Source organism: Pan troglodytes, chromosome 4 (genome assembly GCF_028858775.2).
Source record: "Pan troglodytes isolate AG18354 chromosome 4, NHGRI_mPanTro3-v2.0_pri, whole genome shotgun sequence".
NCBI lineage: Eukaryota > Metazoa > Chordata > Mammalia > Primates > Hominidae > Pan > Pan troglodytes.
In genome coordinates, this window is record NC_072402.2 from 1,338,470 (window position 1) to 1,352,755 (window position 14,286).

The window sequence follows — 14,286 nt, forward strand, 5'->3', positions numbered from 1 at the left end:
GCCACGCCCCTCGCCACGCCGCGCAGGCCCCGCCCCGTCCCGCCAGGCTCTTAGTTCTGCCGACGCAGGTCCCGCCCCTCTCTTAGCCTCGCCCCGCCCGCCGCGCAGGCGCCGTCCGAGGGCTCCGTTTGAAACATGGCGCGGGCTGGCCCTCGGCTGGTGCTGAGCGAGGAGGCGGTTCGGGCGAAGAGCGGCTTAGGGCCTCACCGCGACCTGGGTGCGCCGGAGGGCGGGCGGGGGTGCAAGCGTGAGGTGGCAGGGGGGTGGGTGCCGAGCTTCCCGGGGCGGCGGCGGACCGTGGGCAGGCGGGACCCGTCTACGCAGGCGCCGCGGGCGTCCGGAACGGTCGCGGGCGAGCGGGGCGCGCGTGCCCAGGTGAGCCGCACCCCCCGTGCCCAGGTGCGGCCCCTGCCCGCGTTCGGGTCCCGGCGTCCCGGCCCCTGCCTGTCTATCGGGTCACTGTGGTTCCGTGACTGGGGGTTACATCCGCTGAGAGAGGGAGTCAGCCTTGCTGTCCAGGAGCGCAGCCCGCCCTGCCGCTGGGGACCCCCTCCCTGGTTCTCCTGGGCCCACTCTGTAGTGATTGTTGCGCTCGGCCTTCTTGAGGATGTTGGTGGCCAGTTTCCTTCTTTTTGGCTTATTTTTGTCTGGTTTTGGCGTCAGGGTGTAGCCGAGCTCATAAACTGCTGAGAAGTGTTGCCTTCTCTTATATTTAGAAGAGGTTCCGTAGAGTGTGTGCTCATTGTTTGAATGTTTCCTGGAATTTTCCAGTGAAACCATATGGACATGTCAATTTCTGTTTTTGAAGCTTTTAAATGACAAATTCTGTATCTCTGGTTGTTAGAGAACCGTTCATATTAGTTCACCACGAGTCTTGGCTATGTGGGGTTTTGTGGCGTTGGCTTATTTGAGCTAACTTGTGGAGTGTGTGTGTAGAGTTGTTCCTGGTGTTCTGTTGTTAGCCTGTTAATGTCTGTGTGTGGTGTGCAGGTGTTACTGGACCAACAGGTTCAGTCAGGTGCTGTGGGGGCCACAGGCCAATACACTGACACAGCGGGGTTTGCAGCAGAGAAAGAGTTTAAGGCTGGCAGAAGCCCAGCAGGGAGGTGGAGGGAGGCCTTAATCCATCTCCCCAAGGAGATCTGAGTGGTTTTTTTTTTTAGATGGAGTCTCACTCTGTCGTCCAGGTTGGAGTGCAGTGGCACAATCTCAGCTCACTGCAACCTCCACCTCCCAGGTTCAAGTGATTCACTCAGCCTCCTGAGTAGCTGGGATTACAAGCACGCGCCACCATGCCCGGCTAATTTTTTATATTTTTAGTAGAGACAGGGTTTCACCATGTTGGCCAGGCTGGTCTTGAACTCCTGATCTCAGGTGATCCACCTGCCTTGGCCTCCCAAAGTGCTGGGATTACAGGCATGAGCCACCCACACCCAGCCTGAGCTGGGGGTTTTAGAGGAACAGGATTGTGAGGAGCTGGAAAATTGGTGTTGTCAATTGGTGGAGGTAAGGGCCATGGAATTATCAGGGTGTGGAAACTGCATTCTTTGGTGCATCTGCTTGTGGGGCCCTTTAAACCAGCTGGCATCAGTCCCCAGGTCCTGAAAGAATATCTCAAATGGAAAACTTAACGGTTTATAATGTCCAGGTTATTATCTGTAGAGTGGTTAAGGGGAACTGTAACCTCGTGACAAAATCCAAGTGATCCTGAGGCAGTAGGCACCACAGGGCTCTGAGGAAGCAGGTGAGAGGGCAGCTGACCTCGGGACATGCCGAGTCCTCCCTTCTTCCCTGATTAGTGCTACAAGGTTTACAGGGATATCCCTTTTCTGTTCCTGATATTGATAATCTGTGTATTCTTTCTTTTTTAGTCTTGCTAGAGGCTTCTGAATGTTATTGATAGTTTCAAAGAACCGACTTTGGGTTTGATTTTTCTCCAGTATTTTTCTAGTTTCAAATTTCATTGATTTCTGCTTTTTAAAATTTCCTCCTTTCTGCATGCTTTGCATTTATTTTATACTTTTCTAAATTCTTGAGGCAAAACTGTAGATTATTGATTTGAGACTTTCCTATTTTCTATTATAAATAGTGCCACAAGTTTCCCTGTAAGCACTGCTTTAGCTGTATCCACAAATTTTGTTATGTTGTATTTTAATTTTCATCCAGTTCAGCGTATTTTAAGAATTTCCCTCGATACTTCCTGTTTGACCTGTGAATTTTTTTTTTTTTTTTTTTTTTTTTTTTTTTTTGAGGTGGAGTCTCGCTCTGTCACCCAGGCTGGAGTGCAGTGGCGCAATCTTGGCTCATTGAAAGCTCTGCCTCCCGGGTTCATGCCGTTCTCCTGCCTCAGCCTCCCGAGTAGCTGGAACTCCTGACCTCATGATCCGCCCACCTCGGCCTCCCAAAGTGCTGGGATTACAGGCATGAGCCACTGCGCCCGGCCTGACCTGTGGATTTTTAAGGAGTATGTTTTTAACGTTTCATGTGTGGATATTTTCCTGTTATTTTTCTGTGTGATTCCATTATGGCCAGAAGATAATCTGTATGATTTTAATTCTTTTAAATTTGTCAGGGTTTGTTTTATGATCCAGCATCTGGTCTATGTTGTTGAATGTTCCGGGTGCACTTGAATGTGTGTGTATTCTGTTGTTGAGTGGAGTGTTATATAAATACATAAATATCAATTAGATCCTGTTGGTTGGTGGTATTGTTCAGTTCTTCTGTATCCTTGCTGATTTTCTGTCTAGTGACTCTATTAATGACTGGGAGAGGGCTCTGGAACCCTTAACTGTAATTGTGGATTTGTCTGTTTCTTTTTTCACTTTATATGTTTTGAAGCTCTGTTTGTTGAATTACATAGCTAGGATTTTTATACCTTCTTAGTGGACTGACCCTTTTAGTATATGTAGTCTTCCTCTTTTTTTTTTTTTTTTTTGAGACAGAGTTTCCTTCTTGTCCCCCAGGCTGGAGTGCAGTGGCACGATCTTGGGTCACTGCAACCTCCGCCTCCCGGGTTCACATGATTCCTCTGCTTCAGCTTCCCGAGTAGCTGGGATTACAGGCACCTGCCACCACGCCTGCCTAATTTTTGTATTTTTAGTAGAGACGGGGTTTCACCATGTTGGCCAGGCTAGTCTCGAACTCCTGACCTCAGGTGATCCCAAAGTGCTGGGATTACAAGCGTGAGCCATGGTGCCTGGGCCTTGTTCCTCTTTTTTCCTGGTAATTTTCTTTGTTGAGACATCTGTCTTATTTGATATTACTGTTGTTACTGTAGCTTCTTTTGATTGGTTTTTGCATGGCGTATCTTTTCCTATCCATTGCTTTGAACTTTTAACCTACCTGTATCTTTATATTTGAAATTAGTTTCCTGGTTCATTATTTTTATTCACTCTGCTAATCTCTGTCTTGTAGTAGTGTTGTAGGCCATTTACATTTAATCTAATTGTTAAATATTAGGACTTAAGTGTGCCATTTTATTGTTTTTTGATTGTTTCCTGTGTTTTTTCTTCTGTTTCCCTTTTCCTGCCTGCTGTGACTTACTCGAATATTTTTAGTATCTCATTTTGATTTATCTGTTATGTTTTGGTGTATATCTCCTTGTATGGTTTTCATAGTGGTGGCTATACAAATTACAATGTATTTATGTAATTCAACACAGTTTACTTGTACAGATATTTTACCACTTCTAAGTGAAATATAGAAACTTTATCACCATTTAGGTCTCTATCCTATCCCCTTTACAATTTAGTTGTCTTAAGTATTTCCTCTCCTTGAGAACCGTATTAATATTACGATTTTTTAAAAATACCTAGCCTTTTCAGTAACTCAGGAGGAAACATATTTATCTGCATGTTTATCTGTTCTGTTATTTTTTCTTCATTTCACGATGCTCTAGGTTTCTTTTGTTTTTCCTTTATATTTGAAAAAATTTTTTCAGCAGTTGTCTTAGGGCAGGTCTGCTTGTGACAGATTCTCTTAGTTTTTCTCTACAGTTTTACAGTTTTCATCTGCCATCTCCATTTTGCTATTAAACTGCTCTGTGATTTTTTGTTATTGTATTTTTCTTTGAAATTTCTATTTGTTTCTTCTTTATATCTCCTGTTTCTTTGCTAAGACTATTTTTTCCTTTGTCTCAGGTGTTCGTAATTGCTCATTGAAGTATTTTTTATGACAGTCACTTTAAAATCCTTGTTAGACCTAACTTCTGTGTTCTCTCTTGGTGGTATCTGTTGATTGACTGTGTTTTCTCATTCAAATTGCCATTTTTCTGGTTCTTGGTCATTTTTTATCATATTGTGGACATGCTGGGTATGATGTCATGAGACTCTGCTTCCTGTTTAAATCCCCTTACTTGAGAAGACTCCTCACTCGAGCCTGCTGGGTGCCACCTTGTTGCCGGGACAGTCGTGGAGCTCCTGCCTCACCCACGGCCTCTGGCAGACCCTACTGGCTGGGAGGGTGAAGGGCACCACCTCGTTCTAGCCAGACCGGGACAGCAGTCAGGATCCATTCTCACACCCCGGTGCTGGCTGCTGTGCAAGGCCAGGTGGACGAGGGGTGTGTGTGTGTGTGTGTGTGTGTGCGCGAGTGGGGGTTTGCTTGCAGGAGGGCTGATGATATGAAGAGAGTCTGTCCTGCAAGGCCCCTCCTGGTGCCAAGTGGACGAGGGGGGTGTGTGTGTGTGTGTGTGGTTGTGTGTGTGGGTGGGGGTTTGCTTGCAGGAGGGCTGATGATGTGAACAGTGTGTGTGGTTGCAGGAGGGCTGATGATGTACAGAGAGTCTGTCCTGCCAGGCCCCTCCTGGTCCTTTGGCCGTCGGTTTTTGGTCTTTTTGTGTTTCTGGGCTGCCGACTTCTGTGGCACCTGGAGTGGCATGTGTAGTAAATAAGCATAAACAAAACCCCAGAGTCAAGCCAGGGACTCAGCGCTGGGTTCTCTCTCGAGTGCCGAGGCCCTTGGCTGGTTGGCTTCTGTTCCTTTCAGTCCCCCAATGCTTGTTCCATATATTTTCCTCCAGGGCAGTGGGTCTAATATGCGGGAGGAGCAGGGTGAAATGTGTCCTCTCCATGTTGCCTGGAACTGGAAGAGCTCAAACCAAATTTTAAACTTAATCAGAACATATTCTGGTTGGGTGTGGTGGCTCATGCCTGTAGTCTTGGGAGGCCGAGGCGGATGGATCACCTGAGGTCAGGAGTTCGAGACCAGCCTGGCCAACGTGGTCAGGAAACCACAAGACTGTCACGGAAACCCTTTTCTTTCAGGAACATGAGCCAAAGGTCACTGCACCTTGTCCCCTCCTGACCCCGTCCCGGTGGCAGGGTGTGGGGGACAATGAGCTGCTTGTCTGTGTGCCTCCAAGTGGGGCAAAACCAGGCAGCGTCCTGCTGTTTAGCTGCACCTGAGATGATGCCTGAGGGCTACCTGAGGAAACAGGGAAACGTGGGGTTTTAGCCGGATGTGGTGGCAGGTCCCTGTAATCCCAGCTACTCAGGAGACTCAGGTGGGAGAATCACTTGAACCTAGGAGGTGGAGGTTGCAGTGAGCCGAGATCGCACCACGGTACTCCAGCATGGGCAACAGAGTAAGACTCCATCTGAAAACAAAAACAAAAAACCAAAACATATTCTAAAACATAAATGTTCCCAGGAAAGTATTGATGTATTCGGATCGAAACTGCCTTTTTGATTATGGAAACTTTCATCTTGTAGTTAACGTGGATGTAATGACTGCTTATGGGGTGCGTGGAGCTTGCACAGCCTGACCACAGTTGTAACAGGAGGACAGCAGACAGGTTACCCGACGATGGGTTTCAGATGGTGATGGCTGCAAGGGGTGACAAAATTGAGCAGCCAGAAGTGGAGGTGCGAGATGAAGTAGAGGGGTGTTCCTGGGGAGAGACGGTTTTGGAGGGAGAGGCAGTAAAGGTGGGAAGAAGTGTGTGGGCTTGGAGATATTGTAGAGATAAACATAAGCTGAAACTTCAGGTACGTTCCTTGCTCGTCAGTGCTGATATTCCAACTCCAAAGGAGTTGCACTGAGTTCTAGGTGCCTCTTTCAGATGACGAGGATACATATCTCTCTGAGAAAAGCTGAAAATACAGAAATGTGTAAGGGGGAAAATAAAGGGATTTATTCCACAATAGGACACATGTGTTAACATTTATTTTTCAATCTTTTTACATATACTGTTAGAGGAAGAAATGTTTTGAATGACTCTTGTCAGGCACAGTGAGGAAGGCTTTATTCAGAACCATTGAGGTGGGCCTGGGGCCACTGCGCTGGGATTTTGCAGTGGGGGAGAGAGATGGAGCTCAACTCCAAGTACAGCAGGGGCCGGGGGGAGTTTATAGCCGAGGGTCAGGGTGGGGGCAGTGGATGGAAAATGACTGAGAGGACACATGAGGAGTAAGGGGATTTGGGCTAAACCAACTGAACAGGATTATTGTGAAAGAGAGGCCAGGGTGAGCAGACACCACCTATGGGATCTGGGCATGAGGAACCTGAGCAGATATTGAGGGTGGGGGTTTTGGCCACACTAAACTGGACTTTACAAGGAAGGGCACAGATGGCCAAGGAGAAGATTCAGGAGCCTGAGTAAAGTTGAATTAAACCAAGAATCTGTGTCAGTTTCTACTCCATATCCAACACCAAGAACTTGACCGTTATTATAATTGTTTTCAAAATAAAAGATTAAAATCTCACAATTTTTCTATTCTTAGCTGAGCTTCGGTCATTGTCTATTCCTGGAACTTACCAAGAGAAGATCACCCACCTGGGACATTCTCTGATGAGTTTAACAGGTCTGAAATCTTTGGATCTCTCGCGCAACTCCTTGGTTAGTCTGGAGGTAAGTTTTAGGTCTCTTTCTTAAAATTTATTGCTACCAACATCAGTGGAAAGTCCATTCACAGCAGAAACGGAGTCTGTTTTGTAACCCTCTGCTTACACCTGTATACGGTACTTTGTGTTGTGTATTTTTGTGTTTACCGTGGGCTACATTTCATACACATCACGTTACGTTGTGTTGTCGCCCTCTGATGACGATGGTTATATCTTTAAAGGAAATGAAATGAGACCCCAGAGACTTACTGAGTGGCAGCGCAGTGGGCCTGGGGCTGCCTCCTGGGCTCCTGGCGGGGTCACCCTGGAGAGAGGTGCCTAGGTGGTGGTGAGAGGAGCTGTGCACAACTGCCATGGCCTGATTGGCCCTGACAGAACCGTGGGATGCGCCTGCCCTGAGCCAGATGCCTGAGCATTATGGAGGCCGCGTCTGCATGGCCTGATTGGCCCGGACAGAACCGTGGGATGCGCCTGCCCTGAGCCAGATGCCTGAGCATTATGGAGGCCGCGTCTGCATGGCCTGATTGGCCCGGACAGAACCGTGGGATGTGCCTGCCCTGAGCCTGGTCCCTCAGCATTATGGAGGCCACGTCTGACACCAGCTCGGGAGTCTGCTCCAAGTCAGATGCGGACCTAGCCCAGGCTACACCCAGTGCTGCCTCATCTTTCCCCGTTCCCAGGCCTCAGCTTTCTCATCTGTGAAGTGGGGGGCTGATGGTTCTCACCCTGTAGGGCAGCGTGTGGATTAAATGAAATTGTGCATGCACATCACTCAGCTTGCTGCACGCTGAGGCCTCAGTAGATATTAGCCGTGCTTAGTTGTGTCACACTGCGGCACATGTAGGTTCCATAAACGACCGTCTCACCACGTGGAGCCCAGAGAACTTCACAGATGAGAACGTTTCATTTTTCTACTTTTCCTGGTAACGACATGTATTTATTGCAAATGAGTTTATGAAGTTGGTTGGTCAGTGTGTGTTGCTGGCTTATTTCACTGTGTATTTCTTGTTTAAAGTGTGAATGAATTCACTGTGTTTTCTGTTGACAGGGCATTCAGTACCTGACTGCGTTGGAGAGTCTCAATCTCTACTACAACTGCATCTCCTCGTTGGCAGAAGTGTTTCGGCTCCACGCCTTAACCGAGCTCGTGGACGTGGACTTCCGGCTGAACCCCGTGGTGAAGGTTGAGCCTGACTACCGCCTTTTTGTTGTGCACCTGCTCCCCAAGCTCCAGCAGCTGGGTAGGCATCAGGCAGGGCCACGCTCATGCTTTTGTCCCCGCGGGGTATGGGAGTCGGGGAGTCGTAGTGGGTGTCTGTGTGCTCAACGTCACACGCTTGATTCCTTCTGGAACGGGGAGTTGGTTTTCTATACTGATGGCTTGAGTTCCTGCAGACACACAGCTCTAGAGGCCCTGTGTCTGGACAGGACAGGGCTGGAAGTTAAGCACCCTGGGAGGGCGCAGGGCTGAGGCCGTGGGAGCACAGCCCTGGACCAGGCTGCTCCGTCCTGTTCTGGCTCTCCGCGTCATGGCTGTTGGACTTGGGCACGTTCCTGAACATCTCCTGTCCTGTTTCCTCGCATAGCCCCCGGGTATCATCTCAGGTGCAGCTAAACAGCAGGATGCTGCCTGGTTTTGCCCCACTTGGAAGCACACAGGACAAGCAGCTCATTGTCGCCCACACCCCACCACTGGGACAGGGTCGGGAGGGGATGTGCAGTGACCTTTGGATCATGCTCCTGAAAGAAAAGGGTTTCCATGACAGTCTTGTAGGCAGAACTTCCAGGGCCCCCACAGCGATGCCCAGTAGGGAGGGTCCCTGGGTTGGGGCAACCGCAGGTCACCTTCCCATCTGCCTCCTGCCTCCCTGGAGGCATTGTTGCTGTTGCTGTTGCTGTGAGCACCTGGTGGTGTCTCTGCCGACCCTACCCCGAGTCACAGATCCAGGAGAGAGAGCTGGGGCCTCAGCCCAGGGGCACACTGACCAGAGTCCATGGGGAAGAAGAGGGTGCAGGGTCTCTTACCTCAGTCCTCCTATGTGAAGTGGGGGGATAAGAATGCTGTGTTGACATGTCATGGTGGGGAGACCTGAGTTAATATCTGTAAGCTCCCAGACTGCCCAGCATGGCCAGGGGCCTATAAACGTTCACTGGTTGCTTCTGTTGTTAGGGTCAGACCTACCATGCACCGCTGTTCGAAAGCTGCCCCTCCTTCTGAACCGAGGACCTTATCAAAAACAAAAGAATCACAGAGTCCCGACTATCTTGTTAGAACAAAAGACCAACGGAATCACAGAGGACAGAGCACTTTCCCCCACTGCGAGTGTCCTGAACAGGCGGTTTTCCACGGCTGTGGGGAGCATTCAGGTTCTCTTAGAGAACTGAGATTTGTATGTCAATTTCAAGTAAACAGCAGCTGAAGCACGTTGGTGGGTGATGTGCCTGGCCCCTGGGTACTGCCCATTGTGGGCGTCGGGACTGAGGGCCAGCTGGGGTTTTGCCACCCACCAGATGAACACCTGGCAGCCCTCACCCTGTCAGCCCCAAGAAGTTCGTGTGACGTCAGCGAAGCTGCACACTGGAGGTGGGAAAACAGGTGGAGGAGCACCTGAGCGCCTCAGCGAGTAGACTGGGCAGGCTGTCTGGGGCCATCATGGAACCATGCGGGGCCGTGTCACCTCATCACAGGGAGGACTGGCCTGCGGTGTCTTGATGGTGATGTGATCACACATGTGTTTGTAAATGGAATTCTCACATTTTATTTTATTTTTGAGACATAGTCTCGCTTCATCGCCCAGGCTGGAGTGCAGTGGCGTGATCTCAGCTCACTGCAACCTCCGCCTCCCGGGTTCAAGCAATACTCCTGCCTCAGCCTCCCAAGTAGCTGAGATTACAGGCGCGTGCCACCGTGCCCTGCTAATTTGTGTCTTTTTAGTAGAGATAGGGTTTTGCCATGTTGGCCAGGCTGGTTTCGAACTCCTGGCCTCAAGTCATCTGCCCACCCTGGCCTCCCAAAGTGCTGGGAATACAGGCGTGGGCCACTGAGCCTGGCCAAATTCTAACATTTTAAACTGCACTGCTTTGCTACTTGGAGAAGTTTCTGGAGATGCTGGAAAGAGCTGTCAGCATGCAGCACACACACCCTCTGTTTGGTGACAGTGTAGGTTAGTGGTATGGATTGAAATCTGTTTAAAGGAGTCCTCTTGGAAGAATGCCCCAGTCTGCCACAGTTTGACCATTTTTTTAGTAACTAACGATCAAAACAATTTTTGTCTGACCATCTAAAAGTGACTTGAGGAGCTGACAGTATCCCTGGGTCCTGGTGGACTTTGCTCTTGCAGGAGCTCAGCTCCCTGGGCACTGGGGGCTGGCAGTTGGCAGTGGCAGGAGCATTGGATGGGAGGGCAGCAACTGGGGTGCATTTGCTGCTCTGCAAGGGCTGGGAGGCGCTCAGGGCGTCTGTGTGGCCAAAGTGAGACCTAGCTCCCAGCATCACTGACAGGGAAGACCCTGGCTCACCCACTCATGTGGCAAGTGCTGGGCCCTGGACAGGCCCTGCGGCTGGCCTTCCAGAGCCTGAGCAGTGTGGATAGAGCTCTGTGCTGCAGCTCTTGGCAGCGAGGAGCGCCTCCTTGGGAGCATGTGGTGTGCATGCGTGGTGCTGGCCACCTGAGAGCCTGGCTGCTGTGCCTGACACTCTTCCCCCTGGGATGGGGCCATGGACATTAACAATGGACCCCCCAAGACACAGTGTCTGTTTCCAAACCCAATTAGGATTTCGCTGTTTAATTATAAGAGGTTTGGGAGGAATAGGCGCCTGTTTTGTAGTGTTTATTTGGCCGATTAACCAAGTAACTCATAAACAGTTGAGTTTGGCTGTTTCAGAAGCTACAGTCCTTATTCTGGGTAATTTTTGGAGTCTTCAGTTCTAAATCATTGCCTCTGTAATCCAAGTTTTAGATTCAGAATCTTAGTGTTTCTACAGAGAAGGAGCGCAGCCGTCTTCCCTCTTAGTGTTTCTGCAGAGAAGGAGCGCAACCGTCTCCCTCTTAGTGTTTCTGCAGAGAAGGAGCGCAACTGTCTCCCCTCTTAGTGTTTCTACAGAGAAGGAGCGCAACCATCTCCCTCTTAGTGTTTCTGCAGAGAAGGAGCACAACCGTCTCCCTCTTAGTGTTTCTGCAGAGAAGGAGCGCAACCGTCTTCCCTCTTAGTGTTTCTACAGAGAAGGAGCACAACCGTCTCCCTCTTAGTGTTTCTGCAGAGAAGGAGCGCAACCGTCTTCCCTCTTAGTGTTTCTACAGAGAAGGAGCACAACCGTCTTCCCTCTTAGTGTTTCTGCAGAGAAGGAGCGCAACCGTCTCCCCTCTTAGTGTTTCTGCAGAGAAGGAGCGCAACCGTCTCCCTCTTAGTGTTTCTACAGAGAAGGAGCGCAACCGTCTGCCCTCTTAGCGTTTCTACAGAGAAGGAGCGCAACCGTCTCCCCTCTTAGTGTTTCTGCAGAGAAGGAGCGCAACCGTCTCCCTCTTAGTGTTTCTACAGAGAAGGAGCGCAACCGTCTGCCCTCTTAGTGTTTCTACAGAGAAGGAGCGCAACCGTCTCCCCTCTTAGTGTTTCTGCAGAGAAGAAGCGCAACCGTCTCCCTCTTAGTGTTTCTACAGAGAAGGAGCGCAACCGTCTCCCCTCTTAGTGTTTCTACAGAGAAGGAGCGCAACCGTCTCCCTCTTAGTGTTTCTACAGAGAAGGAGCGCAACCGTCTCCCCTCTTAGTGTTTCTGCAGAGAAGGAGCGCAACCGTCTCCCTCTTAGTGTTTCTGCAGAGAAGGAGCGCAACCGTCTCCCCTCTTAGTGTTTCTGCCGAGAAGGAGTGCAACCGTCTCCCTCTTAGTGTTTCTGCAGAGAAGGAGCGCAACCGTCTCCCCTCTTAGTGTTTCTGCCGAGAAGGAGTGCAACCGTCTGCCTCTTAGTGTTTCTACAGAGAAGGAGCGCAACCGTCTCCCTCTTAGTGTTTCTGCAGAGAAGGAGTGCAACCGTCTCCCTCTTAGTGTTTCTACAGAGAAGGAGTGCAACTGTCTTCCCTCTTAGTGTTTCTACAGAGAAGGAGCGCAACCGTCTCCCCTCTTAGTGTTTCTACAGAGAAGGAGCGCAACCATCTCCCTCTTAGTGTTTCTGCAGAGAAGGAGTGCAGCCGTCTCCCCGCATGTGAGAGATGCTTCCAGCAGTGGCGCTGGCAGTCAGAGGCGCTGCAGGAACCATGGAGGTGCGGGGCCCCGGGACGGCCTGCTGCCCCGCGTGGTGCCTCCCGGAGTGGGCTCGGTCCTTGGCTCCGCGTGGGTCATGGAAAGGCCCCGGTGGTGGAGGAGGCAGATAGCAAGGGCCTGCGTGTGGGATGGAGGTGGCGTCTGGAGAGACCATGCCAACAGGAAAGGGTGGGCTTGGGGTGAAGGTGAGTTTGCAGTTGGCTTCGGACATGCTGCATTAGAATTTACACAACAGTCCAGAGAAATGTTCTTGGAGTAACGGGATTTGGAACTGACTCAGAAGGGAAGCGAGTCTTGGTGGGCAGAGAGCTATGCGTCGTTAGTGCGGGGCTGGTGAAGGCCAGGGTGGAAAGGTTGCGGGAGGGTGGGGTTGGGTGCAGGTCTCCTGGCGCACGTGTCTCCTGGGGGTGCCCTGTGTGCTGGGTGGAGAGAGCCCCAGGTTGCAGAGGCCTCTGACTCGGCATCTTTGTGTGATTATCAGAACTCCTCCGTTTTTCTGCTTTGAACATTATATTGTGCTATTACTCACTCATTTCTTACTGTGATTCTATAGTTTTTGGGTCGTGCTGTAGGCTAAATGGAGGCAGCGTGGGAACTTGTCACAGAATTCACATTACAAATGGGGGTTAAGATGTGTTGCAAGTTCCAAAGCGCCAAGGTTGAAGGCCTGGGGACCTTCTTATCTTTGGGGATTTACATGAGGAAGCTCCAGGAGTTCTTGGGTGGGAGCCTGGCGGCCCCAGGTACGCACGTCCCTGAGGCCCAGCCCTAAGCACAGACCCAAAAGGCCTCCTGGAAGTTGCAGCCTCTCGGGCCGGGCAGGCTCCCTCCTTGGAGGCTTCTCTGGGTTACCTGAGTGTGACTTGAGAATCCCACCCCGCACCCGGTGTGCACTTTAGAGAAAGGGTGTGCGTGTGTGTGTGAGCCTCGTGTGTGTGTGAGCCTCATCTGTGTGTGGCTGCTTCTGTGCGCAGCAGTGAGCTCTGAGGGACAGGCGGCCTCAGCACCACGCTGGGCATCGCCAGGAAGCTGTGGGACCACCAGAGCCCAGCATTCCGGTGCTAGGTTAGCGGGAGCAGGGCTGGCCCCGAGGGGATGGACACCCTGCCCCGTGTAGATGCCCCAGGGTGGATGCAGCCGCCCACCGCTTGCCACCTGCGCAGTCTTGTGTGGCCTTTTCTTCTAGACGATCGCCCCGTGAGAGAGAGCGAGCGGAAGGCTTCCCGACTGCATTTTGCATCAGAGGACTCACTCGACTCCAAAGAGAGCGTCCCAGCTTCTTTGAAAGAGGGCAGGTATGAACGGAAGTGCTACGGACGCCCAGAGTGTATCTCACTGGCCTGCTGTCAGGAGGATTAACCGAACGTCATTCACTGTGTGCCGGTCACTCTCCAGAGGTGGCCACCAGGAGGGAGGAAGGGCAGAGCCTGGCTGGCGGGGACTCCGCGGACAGTGGGACGGGGCCTCTCTCCTGTTCTCCACATTCCTAGGAGTAATTTTTAATATCGAAACTGTAGATTAAGGTAATATGTGTAAAATCAACTCAGCAAAGGGCTTGTCCTGTCCCTTTCCCGGGGCTGGCAGCTCTCACGTCTGTGGCTGCCTCTGCTTCCAGCTCTCGCTTCAGCTACTTTCTTAGCTGCCCATCCAGCCAAATCCCACTTCCGGCCGTGAGCACATTCAGCAGGACCCGTAGCTGCCCGTCCGGCCAAATCCCACTTCCGGCCGTGAGCACATTCAGCAGGACCCGTAGCTGCCCATCCGGCCAAATCCCACTTCCGGCCGTGAGCACATTCAGCAGGACCCGTAGCTGCCCATCCGGCCAAATCCCACTTCCGGCCGTGAGCACATTCAGCAGGACCCATCTGCCTGGATCGAGGAGAACTTCTTCCTCCCCCACCCTTTCTGTGACGGTGCCGGGATGCGCCCTCCTGTCTCCCTCCCCATGGCTGGTGCTGGTGAGGCCGCCTTCGGAGACCGTGGGCGTGCGTGTGAGCCGGGCCTGCTTCCCCTTGCAGCCCCAGCCCTGCTGCCTGCATGTCTATGTTCGGTTGATAGTATCTGCGTGTATCCCAAAACCCTAGAGAGACTTCGTGCTTTGTTTATGGGTTGATTCAAGGGGCAGAAATCGGTGGACTGTCTGCATAGCCGTGGGAACTGGTCGGATTGTACACTTTCTTGAGTAC

The 14,286-nt window shown here is 51.2% G+C and overlaps 1 protein-coding gene across 14 annotated transcripts in view; it reads left to right on the forward strand.

Moving 5' to 3' along the window:
• The first annotated feature begins 36 nt into the window (after nt 1–36).
• Nucleotides 37–14,286, forward strand: part of CEP72 (centrosomal protein 72) — a 45,180-nt gene continuing 30,930 nt past the window's right edge. For 13 of the 14 annotated variants that reach the window (XR_010157102.1, XR_010157103.1, XR_010157106.1 and 10 more), the window contains exons 1-4: nt 96–217; nt 6,723–6,850; nt 7,892–8,084; nt 13,287–13,395. Coding sequence is in view for 5 of the 14 variants with exons in the window: in XM_024356516.3 (XP_024212284.3) it covers nt 136–217; nt 6,723–6,850; nt 7,892–8,084; nt 13,287–13,395 (512 nt within the window). In the remaining 9 variants the exon portion in view is untranslated. Of the gene's footprint in view, nt 218–6,722; nt 6,851–7,891; nt 8,085–13,286; nt 13,396–14,286 lie in introns of all 14 variants that reach the window. The other variant, XM_024356515.3, reaches the window with a different exon arrangement.